Source organism: Mustela nigripes, chromosome 14, assembly GCF_022355385.1.
Source record: "Mustela nigripes isolate SB6536 chromosome 14, MUSNIG.SB6536, whole genome shotgun sequence".
Taxonomy (NCBI): Eukaryota; Metazoa; Chordata; class Mammalia; order Carnivora; family Mustelidae; genus Mustela; species Mustela nigripes.
In genome coordinates, this window is record NC_081570.1 from 28,881,230 (window position 1) to 28,900,300 (window position 19,071).

The 19,071-nt window shown below is 56.2% G+C and overlaps 1 protein-coding gene and 1 long non-coding RNA gene across 2 annotated transcripts in view; one reads left to right on the forward strand and one right to left on the reverse strand.

Moving 5' to 3' along the window:
- Nucleotides 1-2,951: 2,951 nt before the first annotated feature.
- Nucleotides 2,952-4,304, reverse strand: POU3F1 (POU class 3 homeobox 1). Its single transcript, XM_059376375.1, has one exon. The coding sequence runs from the start codon at nt 4,302-4,304 to the stop codon at nt 2,952-2,954; it is 1,353 nt and encodes a 450-aa protein (XP_059232358.1).
- Nucleotides 4,305-4,643: 339 nt separating this feature from the next.
- Nucleotides 4,644-19,071, forward strand: part of LOC132001642 (uncharacterized) — a 64,913-nt gene continuing 50,485 nt past the window's right edge. The window contains exon 1 of the long non-coding RNA XR_009399645.1: nt 4,644-5,184. This is a non-coding gene — a long non-coding RNA (uncharacterized LOC132001642). The remainder of the gene's footprint in view (nt 5,185-19,071) is intronic.

The window sequence follows — 19,071 nt, forward strand, 5'->3', positions numbered from 1 at the left end:
CCGTTGTACTTGCAGAGACAGTTCCTCCTGAGACTGAGGGTCAGAGCCCAGAAAGTCACTGGGAACTCTCAGCCTGGTGCCATCATCCCAGAGCTTCGGTTTGGTTGGGGACCACCAAGCTGGCGGCCGGGGGAACACCTGTCTGGGTGCCTGGATGCGTCGGCTGGAGCCAAGGCCTCTTCCAGCCCTGGGCTTGGGCTGCTTCCCTGGAAGCAGGGGGACACACACACACACACACACACACACACTCATTAAGGACACAACTTTCTCCCCCCACCCCCATCAAGCAGTCGTGCTGCTTCAGGCTTTGTGTCCATGAAAAGTGAAAGAAACCTCATGAGGTTTCTTCTGAGAAGGGAAAGGAACTGCGTCTAGTGAGGAGGCAAGAAGAGCTAATTCATTCGTCTCTTTAAAAGTTGTTTTAAAGGAAAAAGAGGATCTTGATGGGGACACAGGTAAATCTTGGGTTTTGGCCCTGGAACCCCGATCCACCTCCACACATCAGGATTCTGGGGAGGGGGGAGACGTTGCTGCTGAAAGCTTGAGGGGGGAGATGTCTGAGACTATGTCTCCCCCTGACCCCCAGGTCAGGGCTGCACAACCGCCGAATCTTCCTGTTGGCATACGCATCACTCCCTGAGTGTTGGGGCTGGGGGGTTCCTTGGGTATCCCTCCCTGGAGAGATGGGAGGGCTTTGTGGGGGCACAGTTGTCTGTGTTCTCATTCCTCCACAGAGGGAAGTTGGGCCAGACCGTTTGTTCGCAGAGGAAGGGGACCGGCTTTTGCCTAAGCAAGCAGGCAGGACTCCCTTCCCAGGCCCACTTACATCCTGCAGGGCCGATGTGGAAGCTGTTAGGACTCCCCGTGGATCCAGGTTAGGTTTGGGCATCGTGTGTTTGTGGGTGGAGAGCCAGCTGGGGCGGACTGGCGTGGCCTGACCCCGCTTCCAACAGCCCCCTGACTTGGAAGGATAGAGCTGGCCTGGACTCCACACGTGGAGCACAAAGTGAAACTGAAGCCAGGGCCTGATGTCTTGGGGGTGGCGGGGCACTCAGAGGTGCCAGGCTGCTGGTCCAGGTGAGGCGGTCTTCTTCCTTGGCTGAGAAGCAGTCTTGAGTTGTACCTGAGGAATGGCTGTTTGTCCCAGATTCAGTGTGGTGTCTACAGTGTCGGAGGCCCTGGTTTGGTCTCAGGATAGTCTGTTTACAGGAGGGGACACGAGGCAGCTTCATCTCCCCTACGCTCACTCGTTGCCCAAGTAGCAGGCAGTCCTCATAGGGGCCTGAAAGAAGGTCTGCATGGTCACCTTTGTCCCAGATAGTGTGGCCAGAACTTCAGGGGAGGTTAGCCAGGGTATCCCAACACTTCACCCGCACACCGACCCAACCCTGGCAGTAAAAAGGACAGGACACAGCCCTGGGGTACATGTTTATGTGAGTAATAAAATATTTACTATAACATAAATATAAAGGGAACTTCCCAGTCTACATTATTATTATTATTATTTTTTGCAATAAAGATACAAAGAATGCACCAAAACATTGTTCTGAAAAATAAGAAAAATAAAATAACAAAATTTAAATCCAAACGGTAACAAACAGAACAAGAAATGGAGAAGGGGGAAGCTCCAAACACATCCAGAAAATAAATAGAGATGGGTCAGAAATCTGGAAATCATATTAAAATATTTTTTTTTTCGGATTATTCAGTGTACAAAATCCTTTCGGATGGGGATGGAGGGCAGCCCGGAAAAACCAAAAAATAAAAACCAAGCACAAAATGTGTGTACATATCTCACATATTTACATGGTTCCCACCTCACCCCAAACTTGGGGAATTTTTCTCCTGGCCGCCCCAGCATCCCGCATCCCAGGTGGGGCCGGAAAGGGAGCAAGAGGAAGCTGCAAGGAATCAGGCAGAAGGTTCTAAGGGGAACGGCTTATTTCTACAGCTGGTCAAAAAATATCTCCAACTTTTTCAAGTTTCGTTTGTCGGTGGCCAGGAGGGCAGGGCCCCGCGGGGAGCGGGGGCCCTGCTGTGCAGCGGTCAGTCTGCAGCCGGGCAGGAGCCTCTTCCCGTGGGCTATGTGTGGGAGCGCAGACCCCTCCCGCGTGGCCGGGAACCGAATCGCAGCTCGGATAAAACGAAACGAAAAATGAACACTCGAATTTTTTTTTTTTTGTTAGTTTTTTTTTTGTTGTTTTTGTTTTGCTTTTTGGGGGGTAGGGCAGGGGAAGATAAGGGAAAAAAATAAATTAGGCTAGATTAAAGCTTTGGCTATTTCCTGCTTTTATACACAGACGCGGCTCTCGCGGCCTCCCCTCCGGGGCCCCGATAAATACAGTATACAGCGATTTAAATTAAGGGCGCGGGCGGAGTTAGAAGGACCCCAGGAGCCGGGAGGCTCCATGAATAAATAAAAACCGTAAAAAACCAAGCCCGGAGGAAGGGTAAGGGGATGGGGCGCATCCTTGTGGGAGAGAAGAGGCGTGGAGCGAATTAAGTGACAGTCCCCCACCCTCGACCCGCAGGCTTGGGAGTCCGCGCCGGGGAGAGGGATAGGGAACCCTCCTCTCTTCGTCCTCTCTCCCGGGGATCCCTAACCCCGTACCGCGTTACCTGTCGCTGTGGGGAGGCCGCTGCCGGGATCCGGCCCCGAACAGCCCGGGGTGGGGCAGGGGCGGGGGTCGTCGAGGGGATGGGGGCAGGGAGCAGGCGGCGGGCAGGATGCCCGGGGTGAGTTGGCGCGTTCCGGATCTTCGCTCCTCTCTCCCGGGGCTCGGGCGACTCAGCCTATCGGCTGTTTTCGCCGCTCGCCAGAGAGGGTCGTCCGGGTGTTTGGTTTTGTTCGAAAGTTTCTGGGCTTTTTGTAAAATCCAAAGCAACCGAACAAAAAGAGTTCAGGCCGCGCGGCGCCTCGCTGCGCGCCGGCGGGGGCCCGGCCCGCGGGGTCACTGCACCGAGCCGGGCAGTGTGTGGTGGTGGTGGTGGTGCAGCGCGGCCGGCGGGGGCGGCGGGGGCGCCGAGGGCGGCGATGCACCGCCCCCGCCCGGCCCCAGCTCGCCCGGTGCGTAAACGTCGTCCATGGGCGGGTGGCCGGCGCCGGCCGCCGGGGTCATGCGCTTCTCCTTCTGCCGCCGGTTGCAGAACCAGACGCGCACCACCTCCTTCTCCAGCTGCAGGCTGTCGGCCAGGCCGGTGATCTCGTGCGCCGAGGGCTTGGGACACTTGAGAAAGTGGCTCTCGAGCGCGCCTTTCACCCCCACCTCGATGGACGTGCGCTTCTTTCGCTTGCGGCCCTGCGCCGCGATCTTGTCCAGGTTGGTGGGGCTGCCGCTGGACGAGTCGGTCTCCTCCAGCCACTTGTTGAGCAGCGGCTTGAGCTTGCACATGTTCTTGAAACTCAGCTGCAGGGCCTCGAAGCGGCAGATGGTGGTCTGCGAGAACACGTTACCGTACAGTGTTCCCAGCGCCAGCCCCACGTCGGCCTGTGTGAAGCCCAGCTTGATGCGCCGCTGCTTGAACTGCTTGGCGAACTGCTCCAGGTCGTCCGAGCTGGGCGCGTCCTCGTCCGAGTGCTCGCCCACCGACGAGCCACCGCCGCCCGCGCCCGGGTGCAGGTGCGCCGCCGCCGCGTGCAGGCCGCCCGCGTGTGCATGTCCGTGTGCGTGTCCGTGGGCGCCCAGGTGCGGCGGAGGCGACGGCTCCAGCTGCGCCTCGTGGCCGTCCTCGTGCAGCGCGTGGTGCAGGCCGGGTCCCGCACCGCCGCCGCCTGCTGCCAGCATCCCGGCCAGGCCGCCGCCGCCGCCCCCCGGGTAGGCCGCCTGCGCGTACAGCCCGAGCGGCTGGGGCTGGTGGCCCCCGCCGGCCCCTGGGGACGGCGACATGGCCGGGCCCAAGTGGTGCGCCGTGCCGCCCTGCGCCCATGCAGCGCCCGCGTGGGCCGCCCCCTGGTGCACCAGGCGCGCGTGGAAACCTCCTCCGCCGCCGCCGCCGTCGTCGGCTCGGCCGGTGCCGCCACCGCCCGCCTTGCCGTGTTCCAGGTGCGGGCCCCCGGCCCAGTCGCCGCCGCCGCCTCCTCCCGTGGGTAGCCACTGGGGGTGCGCTAGGCCCACGGGGTGGCCCGCGCCCGCGCCCAGCCACTCGTGGTGCATCAGCTTCTGCACTTCGCGGTACGCGGCTCCCGCGTGCAGCCGCTCGGCGGCCGCCGCCGCCGCCGCCGCGGCGTCCGGGTGCATAAGCGGTCCCGTGCCCCCGGCTCCGCCACCGGGGCCCCGCGGCAGGTACTGCGCGGTGGTGGCCATGCCGCCCCGCGCCCTGCGCCGCGCCGCCGCCGCCGCTCCTCTCCGTCTGCGGGCCCCGCCGCCGCGCTCCGCCGGCTTAAAGCCCCGACCCGCTCGGCGCTCCGGAGCCCCACCCAACCCGCCGCCCATTGGCTGCCCGCGGAGCCGCCTCCCGCCCCCCGGCCACGGCCCCCGCCCCCCGCGTCCGCCCGCCGCCCGGCCCGGCCGCCCAGAGCTCGCCATTGGGCCTCGCTCCCGGGGTCCCGCGCGCCCGCCGTGCTGATTGGCCGCTGGGGCTTCATTCACGGCCCCCCTACCGTCCGCGTACATACTCACGCCCCGGGGGCGCGGCCGCCACGTGGGGAGTGGCGCGGGGGTGGCACTGGGACCGCACCCCCTCTCGTCCTGGCTGCGTGGGCCCCGCTTACCCCCGGAGCAGGAGACTCGGAGCCCGGCAGGTCCCACACTCCACGCGAACTGAATTCCCGCCCGTCTCCTGCCCGGGCGGCCAAGAGGCAGCGGCAGGGATTGCGGGCTCCGGGAGGCGCTAGGGCTCCGAGAAGCAGCGGAGCCCCGCTCTCCTCCCTCCGCAGTGCCGCTGCCGGCGGGCCGGGATTCCCGCGGGTCTCGGCGGCGGCGAGCGGGAGGCGGCGCGGGTCCCGGCTCGGTTCCGGCGCCGTTGCTCCCCTCGGCCTCCTCGCCTCCCGCGCTTCAAGCCTGCACGGAGCTCTCCTCTGCCCGCCTCCCGGACCCGTCCCGTTTTCCCTCTTCTTCTAGACCTAGCGTCGAAACTCCGCCAACGTACGGCGGCCCCGAGAGCGCGTCCGGCGCGGGCCGAGTCCGACCGGCTCTGGCTTTCCGCCTGGTGCAGGTTCCCCTTCCTCCGGGCTACGCGGACCAGGTGAGAACTGCGTGGGCGGCTGGGGGTACGCACCGCAGCAATGCTGCGGTGCTGCGGGGAGACGCGAGCTCCCGTAACCAGGCCGCGTTCCGGGCTTTCCGAGTGAGAGGACCTCGAGGTGGAGACCTAGGCTTGGGGAAAACGCCGCCGATGGGGGTGGTGGACATACTCGCCCCTGGGTATCTGTCCCACGCGGCTGCCGCCTTCTCGCTCCTTCCCTCTGCGTGACCGACTCACTGGCCGAGGTCATGACCGGGTCATGCCCGGACGCGAAACTTGCTCCAGGTGAGGAGTGGCGTGGACTTGAGAAAGGGCGGCTGGCACTTCAGAAATCCTGCATGCAGGCCAGGAGCTGTCCAGCCTCGCTGGAGCTCTGAGCTGGAGTTTAACGGACTTGGTTGGGGCCTGCTGAAAAGGGAACCGAGATGGAGGAAGCCTTGCTAGGAAGGCGGAGTGTGCAATTCCGGGATCTTCTCATCTCCCCAGCAGTGAGAGGGCTCCTTGAAAGAGCCTCAGTGGACTTGGACCTCAACGCAGCCACTCCGTGCCTCTAAGCCCCACACGGGGCTGGAGGCTGAGTGTAATGAGTTGTAGCCTCCACTTTCCTGCACTGAGGCTTCCACCTGACAGCCCACTCTTTTTCCCCCTCTGGTCTTACCTCCAGTGGAGCCCTAGATTCCAGAGCCCTGGGGTCCCAGATCATAGAACTGAGCTGGGGGCCCAGCTAGACCCTACTGGGCAAGTTAGGACTGTAAATAGAGCCTCAGTGAATGAATAAAGGTAATGGGGGCTTAGACAACAGTTGCAGTGGGAATGGTCCTCAGGGTGGCTGGGGCAGAGTCCATGGTGACAGGGGTCGTTCTGGGTACAGACTGCTCCTCTAGACCCTTGGTGTCTGAACCCAGCTAGGGATGCTTGGCTTTCCTGGACTCTGGCCCAAGACATGGTCACCTTGAGTCACCTTTCTTTCATAAGACCATAAAGCACTTGCCTTCCTGACCCCTCCTCAAGCCCAGGAGGTAGGGCCAAGGTGGGAGTTCTGTATTGAAAGCGCCTCTCACGCCAGCCCTAACCCAACCAGCATGACCCCGAAGCTTGGGCTTCCAACCTGGACCTGCTTCTATCTTTCTGGGCAAGAATAGCTCTGGTCCAGTGTCTGAGGCTCTGGGTTTTCCTCCCTGTAAATGGGGACTAACTGTACTGTAGGCAGCCCACCTGCCTCCTGAGGGGAGTCAGTGGGTAGTCTGAGAAAATGGGGGTGAAAAGCTCTCAGAAAAGGCTTTTACTCTGGTTGTTTCTATTGTGCAAGGCCAGTGAATGGGCATGTTACTTCCCCCTTTCTAAGCAAATCTCAGTTTCTTTCTTTCTCTCTCTCTTTTTGTTTTTTTTTTTAGATTTTATTTATTTATTTGACAGAGAGAGAGAGGAGAGAGAGAGAGAGATCACAGGTAGGCAGAGAGGCAGGCAGAGAGAGGAGGAAGCAGGCTCCCTGCTGAGCAGAAAGCCCGATGCTGGGCTCGATCCCAGGACCTTGGAATCATGACCCGAGCCAAAGGCAAAGGGTTTAACCCACTGAGCCACCCAGGCGCCCCGCAAATCTCCGTTTCTTTATCTGTAGAGTGCGGTTGTGGAGGTTTGGCCCGCCTGACCTCTCAGGCTCTTGTAGCTGTCTGATTCTGTGAATCTCTCAGTTCCTGTTAGAGGAAGGGAAGTGTCTGGACAGCAGTCAGGTGTATGATGTTCAGCCTTTGAACTGCCACTGAGACTTGAAGAACAGTGACCCATGGGCACAATGGTTTAGGGAGTGCTTCTGCATTTATTCACATTTTATCTGCACCTCTCAGCCCTGTAGAAGGGCCCTGAGATTATTATTCCTGGGGTGGAGATGAAGAAACTGGGCTTGTTGGGGCACCTGGGTGGCTCAGTGGGTTAAGCCTCTGCCTTTGGCTTGGGTCATGAGCCCTGCATTGGGCTCTCTGCTTAGCAGGGAGCCTGCTTCCTCACCCCTCCCCGCCCCCCGCCTGCCTCTCTGCTTACTTGCCTACTTGTGATCTCTGTCAAATAAATAAACAAAAAAAATTTAAGAAACTGGGCTTCTCTGAGGCTGCAGGTCCCACTCTTCATCACGCCTGCTCCCACTGCTATGGGGTGGGGGCGGGCGCCAGTGGAGGCACTGGCTTTGGTGGTCGCAGCAGAGAGAAACCACAGCCCCATCCCTGGTAGTTCTGTGGGGACAGACCAGGGTCAGCTGGGGCTTCTGAAGCCGGGTTCTCAGGTGTGTACTGAATTGAGGGGTGTCTGCAGCAAATCCTGGCTCCTAGGTGACCAGTTTGTCAGGCAGCAAGACTCCTTCCCAGTTCCCCCTACCCCCATCCCCCAGCACATCTGTGACTTTGGCCGGTCTGCTTCACTGGTTTTAGCTTCAGTTTTGTCATCTTAAAATAAGACAGCAATCCCTGCTTCTCAGGACGATGCCCAAGCTCCAGTGTTAGCACCCTCGGGGCTGGCTGTGTGGACTAGGGAAGGATAACATTCCTTTCTCTGTTTTGGAAGTTTTAGACCCTCTATAATGCATGGATTTAGTCTGGAGTTAACAGTTTCTTGTATTTGAGAGTTGGGCTCCCCCCAGAGGTCTTGATATCCAACTTGCTTCTGCTTCTGGAGGTTTGGGTAGGACCCCAGGGGCTCTGACATACCCATTGGCAGAGATGCCCACAGTTCAACAGCCCCTCTCTAGGGGAACCCCCCCTTCCCCAGAGAGCCGACGGGGAGAAATTGGGGCATGGCAGTCGGACTACCACCTGACCCATGTAGATGCTGAACGGTTTAGGCATGCAGATGGCCATGCATTCACACATACAACACACAGATATAGACATGCAATTTAGCCTAGGGACAAACACCCAGATTCACAGTAGGGACACATGGAGTCATCCCATTAGGATGGAATTCAGAGTCAACACAAACCAACACACAACGATAAATACAGACATGCATCCCAAAGGAAACGTGCCCAGAACGTGCACATGGGCTGCAGGAGGCTCGAGTAGGCATTGCTTCAGTGACACAGAAATATTGGAGACCTGCTGGCCCAGGGGTCACAAGCATGGAAGCTCTCACCTGGCAGGCCAGTTCCCACACACAGGTACACCCTGGTACCCGCAAATGTGAACACACAGACACACTCACACTGTCTCCCCCAGTGCTCAGATACAAAGAGGCCAACCCTGCGCGTCATGGAGACACACAGATGTATCTCCCTGCCCCCCACCATGGAACTAATATATCCCGCACAAGGGGTCAGAAGGCAGAGGGGGGCCCGTGCCCAGCTCAGAGTTTGGCCCTTGCCTTATGGCAGCAGTGCTGGTCCCACGGAAGCAGGGAAGCCCTTTCTTTAGAAATATATATATATATATATATATATATATATATATATTTTTATTTTCTTTCTTTTTTTCCTTTTTTTTTTTTTTCCTTCTTCACTTTCCTTGTCTGCGGAGGGCAGCTCCCAGCCAGGCTGCCGCCAGTCTCAGAAGCTTGTGGCCCTCCCTCCCCAGCGGGGCCCCTGCTCAGCCCACCCCCAGCCCTGGAGCTGCCTGGGCTTTCCCGGAGGCCGCCGGGCTCTGGAGTGTGACCGAGCGCCTGCTCATTTGACACAGGTCACCGAGCCTCCAGCAGATGGGGCCCTCCCTGTGGGGGGTCGCACTGCCGGGAGGGGCAGGCGGCAGGGGAGGCTCTGCAGGGGTGAACTCCAGCCCCACGTGTTCTCTCTGCAAAGGCCTGAGTCACAGACACTAACTCTGTGATCTACATTCACGCTCCTGCTTGAGAGATTCAGATGCGGCCTCTAGAAGACAAGCACACTCCCCACCAGCACCTGTGCTCTGTAATATTCCAGACACATGCCCCAGATGGGCGAACCAACGCAATGGCACACTGAGCAAGGTCTGGGAGGGAGGCAGAGGGGGCAGCTGGGTCTGGCTGCCTCCCCCCTTGGCCTCTGAGTCCCTGTGCTGCGTCTTGTCAGTCCGATCAGTGGGCACTTGGAGTTCGGGAAACGCTGAGAGCGGTTGCATCTGGAGATCCAAGGCCTTTCACTGCTTGGGGGGAAGACAAGCTCCAGGACCCTCCCCCTGGATTCCTTACTGTAAGTCATGAGTGCCAAGAAAAGCTAAGGAGAGGCAGATCTGGGCCCACGGGGAGGGCTCTTGGGGGAGCAGGTGTCTTAGGATACCCTCCTGTGTGCATGGGCTTTGAGCTTTTGGGAGTAGGGGACAGACCCAGCTGGGAGTGGGGAGAAGAGGACGTGGCTGGCACTCACAGCTGCTTATTTTCCCTTCTGCCAGTCTTCTCTTTATGCCCTGGATCCTGCATTTTCAGAGCGTCAAGGGTCCTGGGTTCCATCTCGGCTCAAACTCAGGCCTGCTGGATGACGTTGGACCGGTCTAAGCCTCAGTGTCCTCATCTGTAAACTGGGCAGGGTGGTCCCTGGTGGGTTGCTTGTGAAGGCGAGATGAGATCATCACCCCGATGGGAATTTGGGACGTGGGGCCTGGGTTTTTTCCCCGGCTGCTTGGGGTGAGTAAGAGCCTGTGTGAGCAGGAGTGGAACCTGCCTGCTTCTCCAACCCGTTCTCGCTCAGCGGCGTCGGGAGTGCCTACGCCCACACCTGCTCTTCCTGGGCTGGATCGTGTTTTTGACTGAAAGAGTCTGGCAGGGTCCTAGGGTCACAGGTGCCCCCCCACCCCAGGGCTGTACTGGGGTCACTGTGTCCATCCGCTTCCTCTGTACCAGATTCACAATGCCTGCCATCATCCAGAAAGCTCTCCCACATGGGGTAGGATCACTGTTGCCGAGCTGTCAAGCCCTCACCTCTTCCCCTCTGTACTCAACCCCTCCAGGTGTCCTACCTGCCCCTTCTGTCCTTCCGTCCTGCCTGTGATGGCAAGATGGTGAAGAGGAGGGGAGGGGTAGAAGGGGCTCTGCTGCCTGTGGCAGAGGAGGAAGAAGCAGCCTCCTCAGTTTAATCTAAGATTCCCTATTTCTCCGTCTGGGTTAAGGGAGAGAGGGATGGAAGGTGAAATATCTCTTAGGGACGAACCTTTCCTTGCTGCTTCCGTGTCCCGCCGCCCCCACCTCCCCCAAGCCCCTAAGCCATGTGGGTGGGGGTGGGGTCCTCCCAGTGCATCAGTAGAATATTCAAATTAGGGGTGGTCAATTGCTCTTAAAATTTACTTTCATTTTTAGCAGAATGGCAGCGTCTGAGCTGGTGTTAATGCCCACAATCCGGTTATGCAGAACACGCTCTCTGCAAATCGGTAAATCATTAGCGGGGATTAATCACTCTGAAAGGCTGGGGCTGGGTTTGAGTTTCTTCCTTTCTTTATAAATTTTTTTTTAAACACACTTTTTCATCGGGGTGGCTGCAAAATTCACCACCGCCGGGTGGAGTGAGATCAGTGAATGGTCATTGAAGTCCTTGTCACCTTCATCAGAAGAGTGAGGTGACCTCCTGGACTCCATGTTGACTCTGTGCCCTGACTGAAGGTGGGGAGTGGGCAGCTTGGGTGGGGTGCAGAGGAGGAAGGGGGTTCCCTTGTGTTTGTGTGTGGTACAGCGTTTACAGTCATGGGTGGGGGGCTTAGTGTGTTTGTGTGTGTGGTGGCTCAATGTTGGTGGGCTTTTGTGAATTCGTGTGTTTGTATTTAATGGATTTCCCTAAAGTATTGGTGTGCTTGTGTTAAGGTCCCTGTGCTTGGTTGGTGTTAATGCGTGTGCATTAGCATTTGTAATTGTGTCAGGAGTTTCTGTTTGAGAGTGGTTTTTAAAGATCACCCCTGACCCTTCTCAGCTTCCAGGTAGCTCTGGAGAGCAGGAGGAAGGTCCCAACTTCACCTGCTGGGGGTTGGCTCAAGGTTAATTTACAAGTTCATGAACCACTTGGTCCCCAGCTTTGCTTGGAGTGACTGAGTCTGAAGGGAGTCCCCAGCCCCCCTGCCCCCAGACCCCCCTTCCAGGACAGATGGGGTGTTTAGGCTCTCACTGAAACACCTCTTCCCCTCCCACCTCTAGTGGTTGCCTGCCCAACCCATAGACCAGGAACATCCAGCACTCCATGGTTCCTGAACACCAACTTCTGCACAGCTGAAGTGTGCACCACGATAGCTCCTGACAGGAGCTGTGTGGTCATGAGGAGAAAGGTCTCCAGGGTGCCCCTGTAAAGGCTCTTGGAGACGGAGGGTCATTCTTCCAGCTTTGCTGGTGAATGGGCCTGTCCCTCATTTTCTGTCCACCCTGGGCCAGCCTCCTGGTCCCCTCTCCCTAGCCTCATGCTGCCCAGCTCTGGAGAAGGAAGTCATTACCCTCAAATGAGCAAGTAATGATCTTCTTAGGGTGTTGGGCAGAGATAGGAGTATGGGGATGAGGTCACAGGACCTTTTCCCTCCAGCCAGGCTCAGAGTGTGGGTTAGAGGTAAGACTTAGTGGGCCTGGTCCTCGCATCCACCCGCTCCTTCCTTTAGTCCCCCAACCCCCTCCAGGGGACTGTAGTCCTCTCCCCCCCGCCCCAGCCTGTAGTCAGCTCAGGGAGCCTGGGCACGCTTGCCGAGGCTCGCACAGATACCCTGGACTCCTGCGCGTGTGCCCCACTCATCGCCCTGCTCTATGTGCCTTCCTCCCCTCTGCGTAGTGGACTTGCCTGGAGTCTGAGGGAGGGACACGAGGGTTCCTTGGCTGTTACAAGTTGGGGCCTCCGGAGAGAGTTGGTCGGGCTCGGTGCTGGCTGTCCTCCGCTTTCTTGAGGGTAGCAGGTGGAGGGTGGAAGTGGCCAAGAAGGATTTAGGAATTATATTTTCCCAGGGACCTCTTAGCATCTTTATGTATGTCTGGTGGCAGGCATCTGTCTGAGCTTAGGGTAGCATCTGCCTGGGCTAGAGACAACATCTGTTTGAGGCTGGGACACCTGGCTGAGCCCAGCACATTATCTGGCCCCGGGACAGCTTCTGTCTGGGCCCAGGACATGTGTCTGAACCTGGCACAGCATCTGCCCGGGCCTGGCGCAACATCTTCCTGGCCTGGGGGCAATGTCTGTTTGAGCCCTGGACATCTGTCTGACTTGGGGATGTCTGCCGAGCCCGGAACAATACCTGTCTGAGCCCGGGGCTGGACTTGTCATCGCAGATAAAATCACCCTCCGTCTCAACTTTGGTCTGTGGCTGAGAAAAGAGCGTACATCAGACTCATGGCCCTCCTCTCCTTTCGACCAGGTGAGGACCCTTCGGTAGAGTGCCTCGGTTTACCTCTATTTGTAGGCCCATTGGCCTGTTGGCTCTGGGTACCTCAAGGGAGAGCCAAAGCCTACACCCTGGTGGCTCCAGGAGAGTGAGGTTGAAAGAATGTGTGAGGGGAGTGAGTAAGTCATAAAATCTGGCAACTGGCCGAGGACGTCTGGTATGAGTCTCCGTTCCTCCAGGCCTTGTGTTGAATCAAGTCAGAGTCCTCCCCCAAGACACAACTTGGACATGTCGCTTGCCTCCCAGGAAGCCTCCATTGCTCTTTACTGTGAATAACCCGAGGGGTCCTGCCTCTGCCTACCCTCTGAATCCAGCAGCACGGAGTTTCTGTTCCCACAAAAACACAGGGTCTTGAGGGCATCCTAGTTTTGCACGCGCAGTTCCCTCTCTGTGGAATGCCCCCTCACCCCATTCTTCAAGTTCAAGTTCAAGGGTCCCATGCTCTGGGAAGTCTTCTTGCTCTAATTCTACAGGAAATCATGACCTTGGCCTTGCTCCCACACCGTATTGCACAGACCACCTCGGTGGGAGCATTTCTGGGCCTGCACTGTGTCATTCCTTTCTGTGCATCTGTCTCTCCTATGGGCTCGGGAGCTCCTGGGGGCAGCTGGCTCTGTTTCATCTGTCTCTTCGGCACCCAGCCCAGTTCCTGGTCTGTAGTGGTACCAGTTAAGATTGTGGCTGAATGAGCACGTGGTTGTTCCACTGTGATCTCATTTCCTTCTCTTTGTAAATTGGGGGGAGGGGGACTTGGAAATGGCAGATACGGGCTTTTATTGTCAGGAGGAAGTAGAGGCTAGCCTTCAGTTTTAGAAGAAGTGGGCTTCAGAGAAGAGGGTGTATCTTCTTATTCGTCCCTGTGAGCCGACTCAAGCTACAGGGTGCTGGATACTAGGCCCAGGGCACCCGGGGCAAGGGCCTGATCCTGCCCAACGTTCTCTATCCATGACCAGAGTGAAGTTATATGGGATCTAAAGGTCCTACACAGTGGCTGCCAATGGGAGTGGGCAAGAGCAGCAAAGGTGAATCCAGACGTGACAGCCTCTCTGTGAACTGTGGGGCTGGGACTGAATCCGAGCAAGGAGTCCTCTGCCCAGGGCGCAGTCCTTGATGGCAGGTGGGAGAACCAAGGCCTGGCTGAGCTGGTGTTCAGAAAAGTTCTAGGGTTCCGAGGTTCGCTTGTCCTGTCAGACAGGGGATGTCACGTGACGTGTTATGAATATAAATGTCGTGTCCAGAGCAAACTGCTCCCCCTGGTCGAACCTAGCTGCCCACGCCCCAGGTTCAGAGGGATGTGGATTCCCAGGAGAGTGGGGAGAGGTGCAGAACGGTGGGGAGGTGGCTGAGAAGTGAATGTTCTCAGGACAGATCTGTGCCTTGGTAGTGTTTTATTCCACCAAACTAGAACATCTTTATAGTTTTTGCTGATGATAAAGGCAATACAGTCTCCTTTGCAAAAACCCTTTACCTCAGAAATACTTGAAACAGGAAGTGGAAGCCCTCCGTTCATCTCTCTACCTCACCCCTCGTAACTACTCCTCCTGGCTATGTCTTTCCAGAATACGTTTGCATAGACACACTCTCTTTAATAATAGTGAAGATTTACCAAGTGTTCGCTCTGGGCAGGAACTGTGCTAAGTGCTCCTACCTGGGTTCATACACGGCAGCCTCACCAAAGCACTCGGAAGAAACTGGGGCTCCTAGGCAGGATTAGTGATGGTCGTCCAAATGCGGAAGGTGCTTCCTGGGCCCCCAGGGCGACTCTAAAACGCTTCACAGGCTGGGTGGGTGTGTGCGGGAGCTCGGGTCTGGGGGAACGCCTGCAGTAGGCACTCAGCCAATGGTGGCTGATGCGCTTGACTCGGAAGTTTGAGAATCTGGGATTGTTCTTTGGAGCCCTAGATGCAAGGGCTCTTGTTCCAAAGCCCCTGAGCCACAGGCAGCCTCACTGGTACTGGGAGATGCTGACCGAGCAATGAAAGATGTAAATTCCCACCTTTGTTTGCATGCAATTTACACATATTTATTTATGAGCGCCTTTGATGCATGTCAAAGTGCCTCAGTGATTTTTCTGCTGGGCTTCCAGGTCCTGGCGAGGGCATGGCTACTGGAGGCTGGCTGTGGGCTCGGGGTGTGCATGTGTGGGCTCATGGGTGGGATGAAAGTGACAGCTGTGGGTAGGTGGGTGGTGGCCAGAGGGTTGAGTGGTAGGCAGACGAGAGCCCAGGGTTCTGGCGTGGGTGATTTGGACAGCTGATAGAAGTGGGAGTATCTGTCCGCATAGGGCAGGGTCCTGCTGAGGGCCTGGGGCAGGGTCAGAGCTCCAAGCCCTGGGGTGAGTGACCAGTGAGCCTGTAGGTCCACTGTCTTGGAGAAGCCAAGCTGCCAGCCAAGCTGTCTAGGTAGGAACTCAGACTCCGGGGAACTAGGGTAGGATCCGGGGTTCAGGATAGGATGCATGGTGACGAAGGTCTTCCAAACAAGGGAGAGGGTCCGAGGTAGGAGGGGGCCTCCCTCCAGAGTCCCTCCCACTGGTGCTGCCCAGGGCAAGAGTACCTGACTGGGGTACTCTGGAGAGGCCATGGTCTCTGCAATCAAGGCCTTGGGAAAATCTGCCAATCAGCAAGAATAGTCTGTGTGCTGGCTGTGCCCAGCCCTGTGCCTGGCACCCTGGGGAAGACCAGTCCCAGCCTGCAAATGCTGGCAGGGGAGCTGGCGAGATAAGGAGGGAAGGGCAGGCCCCGAGCTTGATGGAAGGCTGCCTGACTGGCACCGTGCGGTGCTTTCATCCATTACCTTCTTTGATCCTCAGCAGGATCAAAGGCAGTGACTATCTTATCTCCTCATTACAGAGGAGGAAGCAGAGACTCAGAGAGCTGCAGTGACTTGCCCAAGGCCACACAGCAAGTAAGTGGAGGAGGACAGATTTGAACCCAGTTCCGCCTCATTCCAGAGCCGCAGCACTTCGCCAGTTTTTTCTGCCTCAGCCAGGTGTAAAATAAAGATAACAGCTATCTTGCCTAATTGTTATGGGGGTTAAATGAGCTCAGGTGTGTAGGGAGATTAGCATAGAGGCGGGCTCACAGTAAGTGCTCAATAAAATACTTTTTTTTCCTTAAGTGGTAGAGCAAGGATTCTTAAATCCTGATCCATCGGACTCTGTTGTTTGCATGCTACCATGGTTTTTGCGAAGGCTAATTGGGAAGGGAGGAGTGATTGAGGACAGAGCGTGACCTCCTCTGTGGGTTGAGTGAGCCCTTGTCATGAATAGACACAAATGGTCACCAGCGCACAGGAGGGATCATCTGCCAGGCCAGACCTCCTTTGGCTCAAGTTCTAGCTCTGGATAGGGTAAGGGCACTGAAACTGTCTAGTGAGGCTTGCCTAGATGTGTGTGTGTGTGTGCACGCACGCACACACATGTGCATGTGCGCGCTTGTGCTTGGTGAGAGTCCTTGACTGGGGAAGGAGAGACAACTTTGGGGAGAGGGGGAGTTCCATGAGCAGACCAGTGATAAGGGCCCTTTCTCATTTCCAGCAGCAGAGACTGGAGTCAAGTGAGGGCGTGAACCCTGTAAAGATGTGAGGGAAATCACTGCTGGCAGAAGGGACAACAAGTGCAAAGGCCCTGGGGTTGGAATGAGCTTAATGTATACATCTTCCTTGCTAGCTATAGAGACAATATTGATTTGTATCTTCTAATATTTGAAGTAGAGTAGCTAAGTGGGAGCAAGATTTACTTATTCATTCATACTTTTTGGGGGGATAGTACAGAAAATTTCCTTTATATATTTCTATATATCTGTATCTATATATAATATGGATATATTTTATTGAGACATAATTTAAATAGAACATATTAATTTCAGAGAGCATAATGATTCAATATCTGCATACACTAGGCCATGATCACCACAATAAGCCTAGTTATCATTCTTTATCATGCAAAGTTACAATTTTTTTTTCTCGTGATGAGAACTTTTATTCTCTCGGCAACTTAGAAATATGCACTCCAATATTATTGACTGTAGTCATCCTGCTGTACATGACATCCCTGTGACTTACTTATTTTACAGCTGGGAGCTTATACCTCTTGACCCCTGTCACCCACCTCATCTGCCCCCTACTGCCACCCCCGGCAACCACTATTTTGTTCTCTGTGTTTATGAGTTTTGTTTGTTCATTTGCTTTGTTTTCCATTTTTCAATTAATTAATTAATTAATTATTCTTAAAGATTTTATTTATTTGTTTGACAGAGAGAGCACAAGTAGGCAGAGAGGCAGGCAGAGGGAGAAAGAGAAGCAGACTCCCCACTGAGCAGGGAGCCCAATGCGGGGCTGGATCCCAGGACCCTGGGATCATGACCTGAACTGAAGGCAGACATTTAACCGCCTGAGCCACCCAGGCACTCCCGTTTGCTTTGTTTTTTAGATTGCACGTATAAGCAAAATCATATATATTTTTTCCCCTGTCTGATTTATTTTATTTAGCATAATGCCCTCCAGGTCTACATTCATTTATACACTAATTCAACAAATATTTAGTGCTTGCGCTGTGCCAGGTACCATCCTTAGGTACTGATGGCTGAATACTTACTGGGTGAAGACTCTGTTCTTAAGCATTTTCCATATCTTACTTTTTAAAATCTCTGCAAAACACGGCAGGGGTGGTGATGAGGAAGCCTGGGGAGAGAGTTGGGCTCCATTTGATTCCTCCAATCTCTTCCCATCTCCCAGCCATATGGGGGCCCCTAGCCTCTGCCACCCAGAAAGACCAGGATCGCCACAATGGGTGAGGCAGGGTGGTCCTGAGAACATCGCTGCTCCAGAGTTATTTTGGGTTCTGGCTGGATCTTGCTCAGGGTCAGGCCCTGAGCTTTCTGGAAGGTTCCCAGCAGACCACAGCTAGAGAGGGTGAGGTGCCTTTGTTAATCCCATCCAGCCTGGCCTGCCTCAGAATTTCCTCTCCCTGGGACTCTCAGCCACATCTTCCAGGTACACTCCCCCACTCCCAAGCCTCCACTGCTCAGTCCTGGTGCCCTCCAGCCCCCTGCATAGCTCAAGCTCGGTCCTCTGGGCTCTGCTCAGTAAGCCCAGTCTCAGCTTGGGGTGAGCCTCCTGGCAGGGAAAAGAAAAGGTTTCATTCCTGCTGTCTGATGGCCCTGTCCCAAAACACTCCCTGTGCTTTGCTAACTCTGCTGGAAGCAGCATGGGTGGTGCTTACCCTACCTGGCTCCCTCTGTCCTTTCCTTAAGATAATCAGAGTATAGTACAGGCCTTGGCTGTTGTGGGCCTCTTAGTTCCTGACCACCCACCCCCCTGTGTCTGTGACCTGGGCTCCTCACTCTCTCCCATTGGAAAAGGGACAGAGAAGAGGAATTAGAAAAGTTGCTTGAAATTCAGAGGCCAAGGGGGGCGTCTGGTGCTTTAATCAGTCTTTGGTGAATAAAGAAATCTGGCAAAGGGGGTTTTCTGGGTGGGTCGAAGGAAAAGGGAGGTCTGATACTGATTGGCTTGCTAACCTGCAAACCATTTACCTATCCACTATCTACCTGCCCACCCACCCACCCACCTACCCAGGCACCTACCCATCCACCTATCCACCGACCCACCCACCTTCCCATCCATCCAACCACCTATTCCCCCATTCACCCAACTGTCTGTCCATCCATCCACCCACCCACCCACCCATCCATCCCCTCATCTACCCACCTATCCGCCCATCCCCCCCGCCATCTACCTGGCACACTGCAGACTGGATGCCTATCATAGTCACTAGTTCAGCTATGCTTATTGAGTGCATGTTGTTGGAGAGCTTTTCAGTGTTTATACATTCGTGACCCTTCTGTTTATGTTAATTCCTCTCCCCACCTGGTTCTTAGAGAAGCTCCTTGAGAAGTGGGGCTCCCATTTCTATTGAGCCACAAAGGAAAAGCCCTGTCTTGATGGTGGGGTTGTCAGCAGCTGCCAGGTGTGGGCACCCTGGGGCCCCGGGGAAGGGGGATCTCACAAGCTGCTCCTACCCCTGCTGGGCCAGTCTTGGGACCCTCACTGTGGCCCCGCCTAGAGGAGGCTGCGCTGCTCCAGGGCGGGGTCTTGCTGCTTGGCAGCCTGCCTGGGCTGCTGCAGGAGCTGCTGGCCCCTTGCCAGCCCCTGAAGCGTTGGGAGTGGGAAAGTTGTGTCGCTGTGGAGCCTCTCCACACTACTGTAGTTAAACAAACAGGCTGGGAAACCAGGGGCAGAGCAGGAGCCGAGAGGGGCAGCAGGGACACAGGAGAGGTGGCCTGCTGAGCTCTAAGCTGGGGAGCTGCTGTGGAACCAAGCGTTGAGGCCCATCTCCCCACCCCCCCCCGCCGTCCCCAATCCTGCCAGACCCGGGCATACATCTTGGGGTGGCTCTGAGCTGCTGTGGTTGGAGGTGAAACGGGGACAGGAGGGGTCACATACAAAGATCCGAAGGAGGACAGCGTGAGGCGCAGAGGCAGAGGGATATAGAGATTGAGATGCAGAGAGAGAGAGTCAGAAAGATGCAGACAGCATCAGGTGGGGGAAGGAAGATTTGAAGGGTGGAGAGAACGGCCAGGGCAAAGGAGGA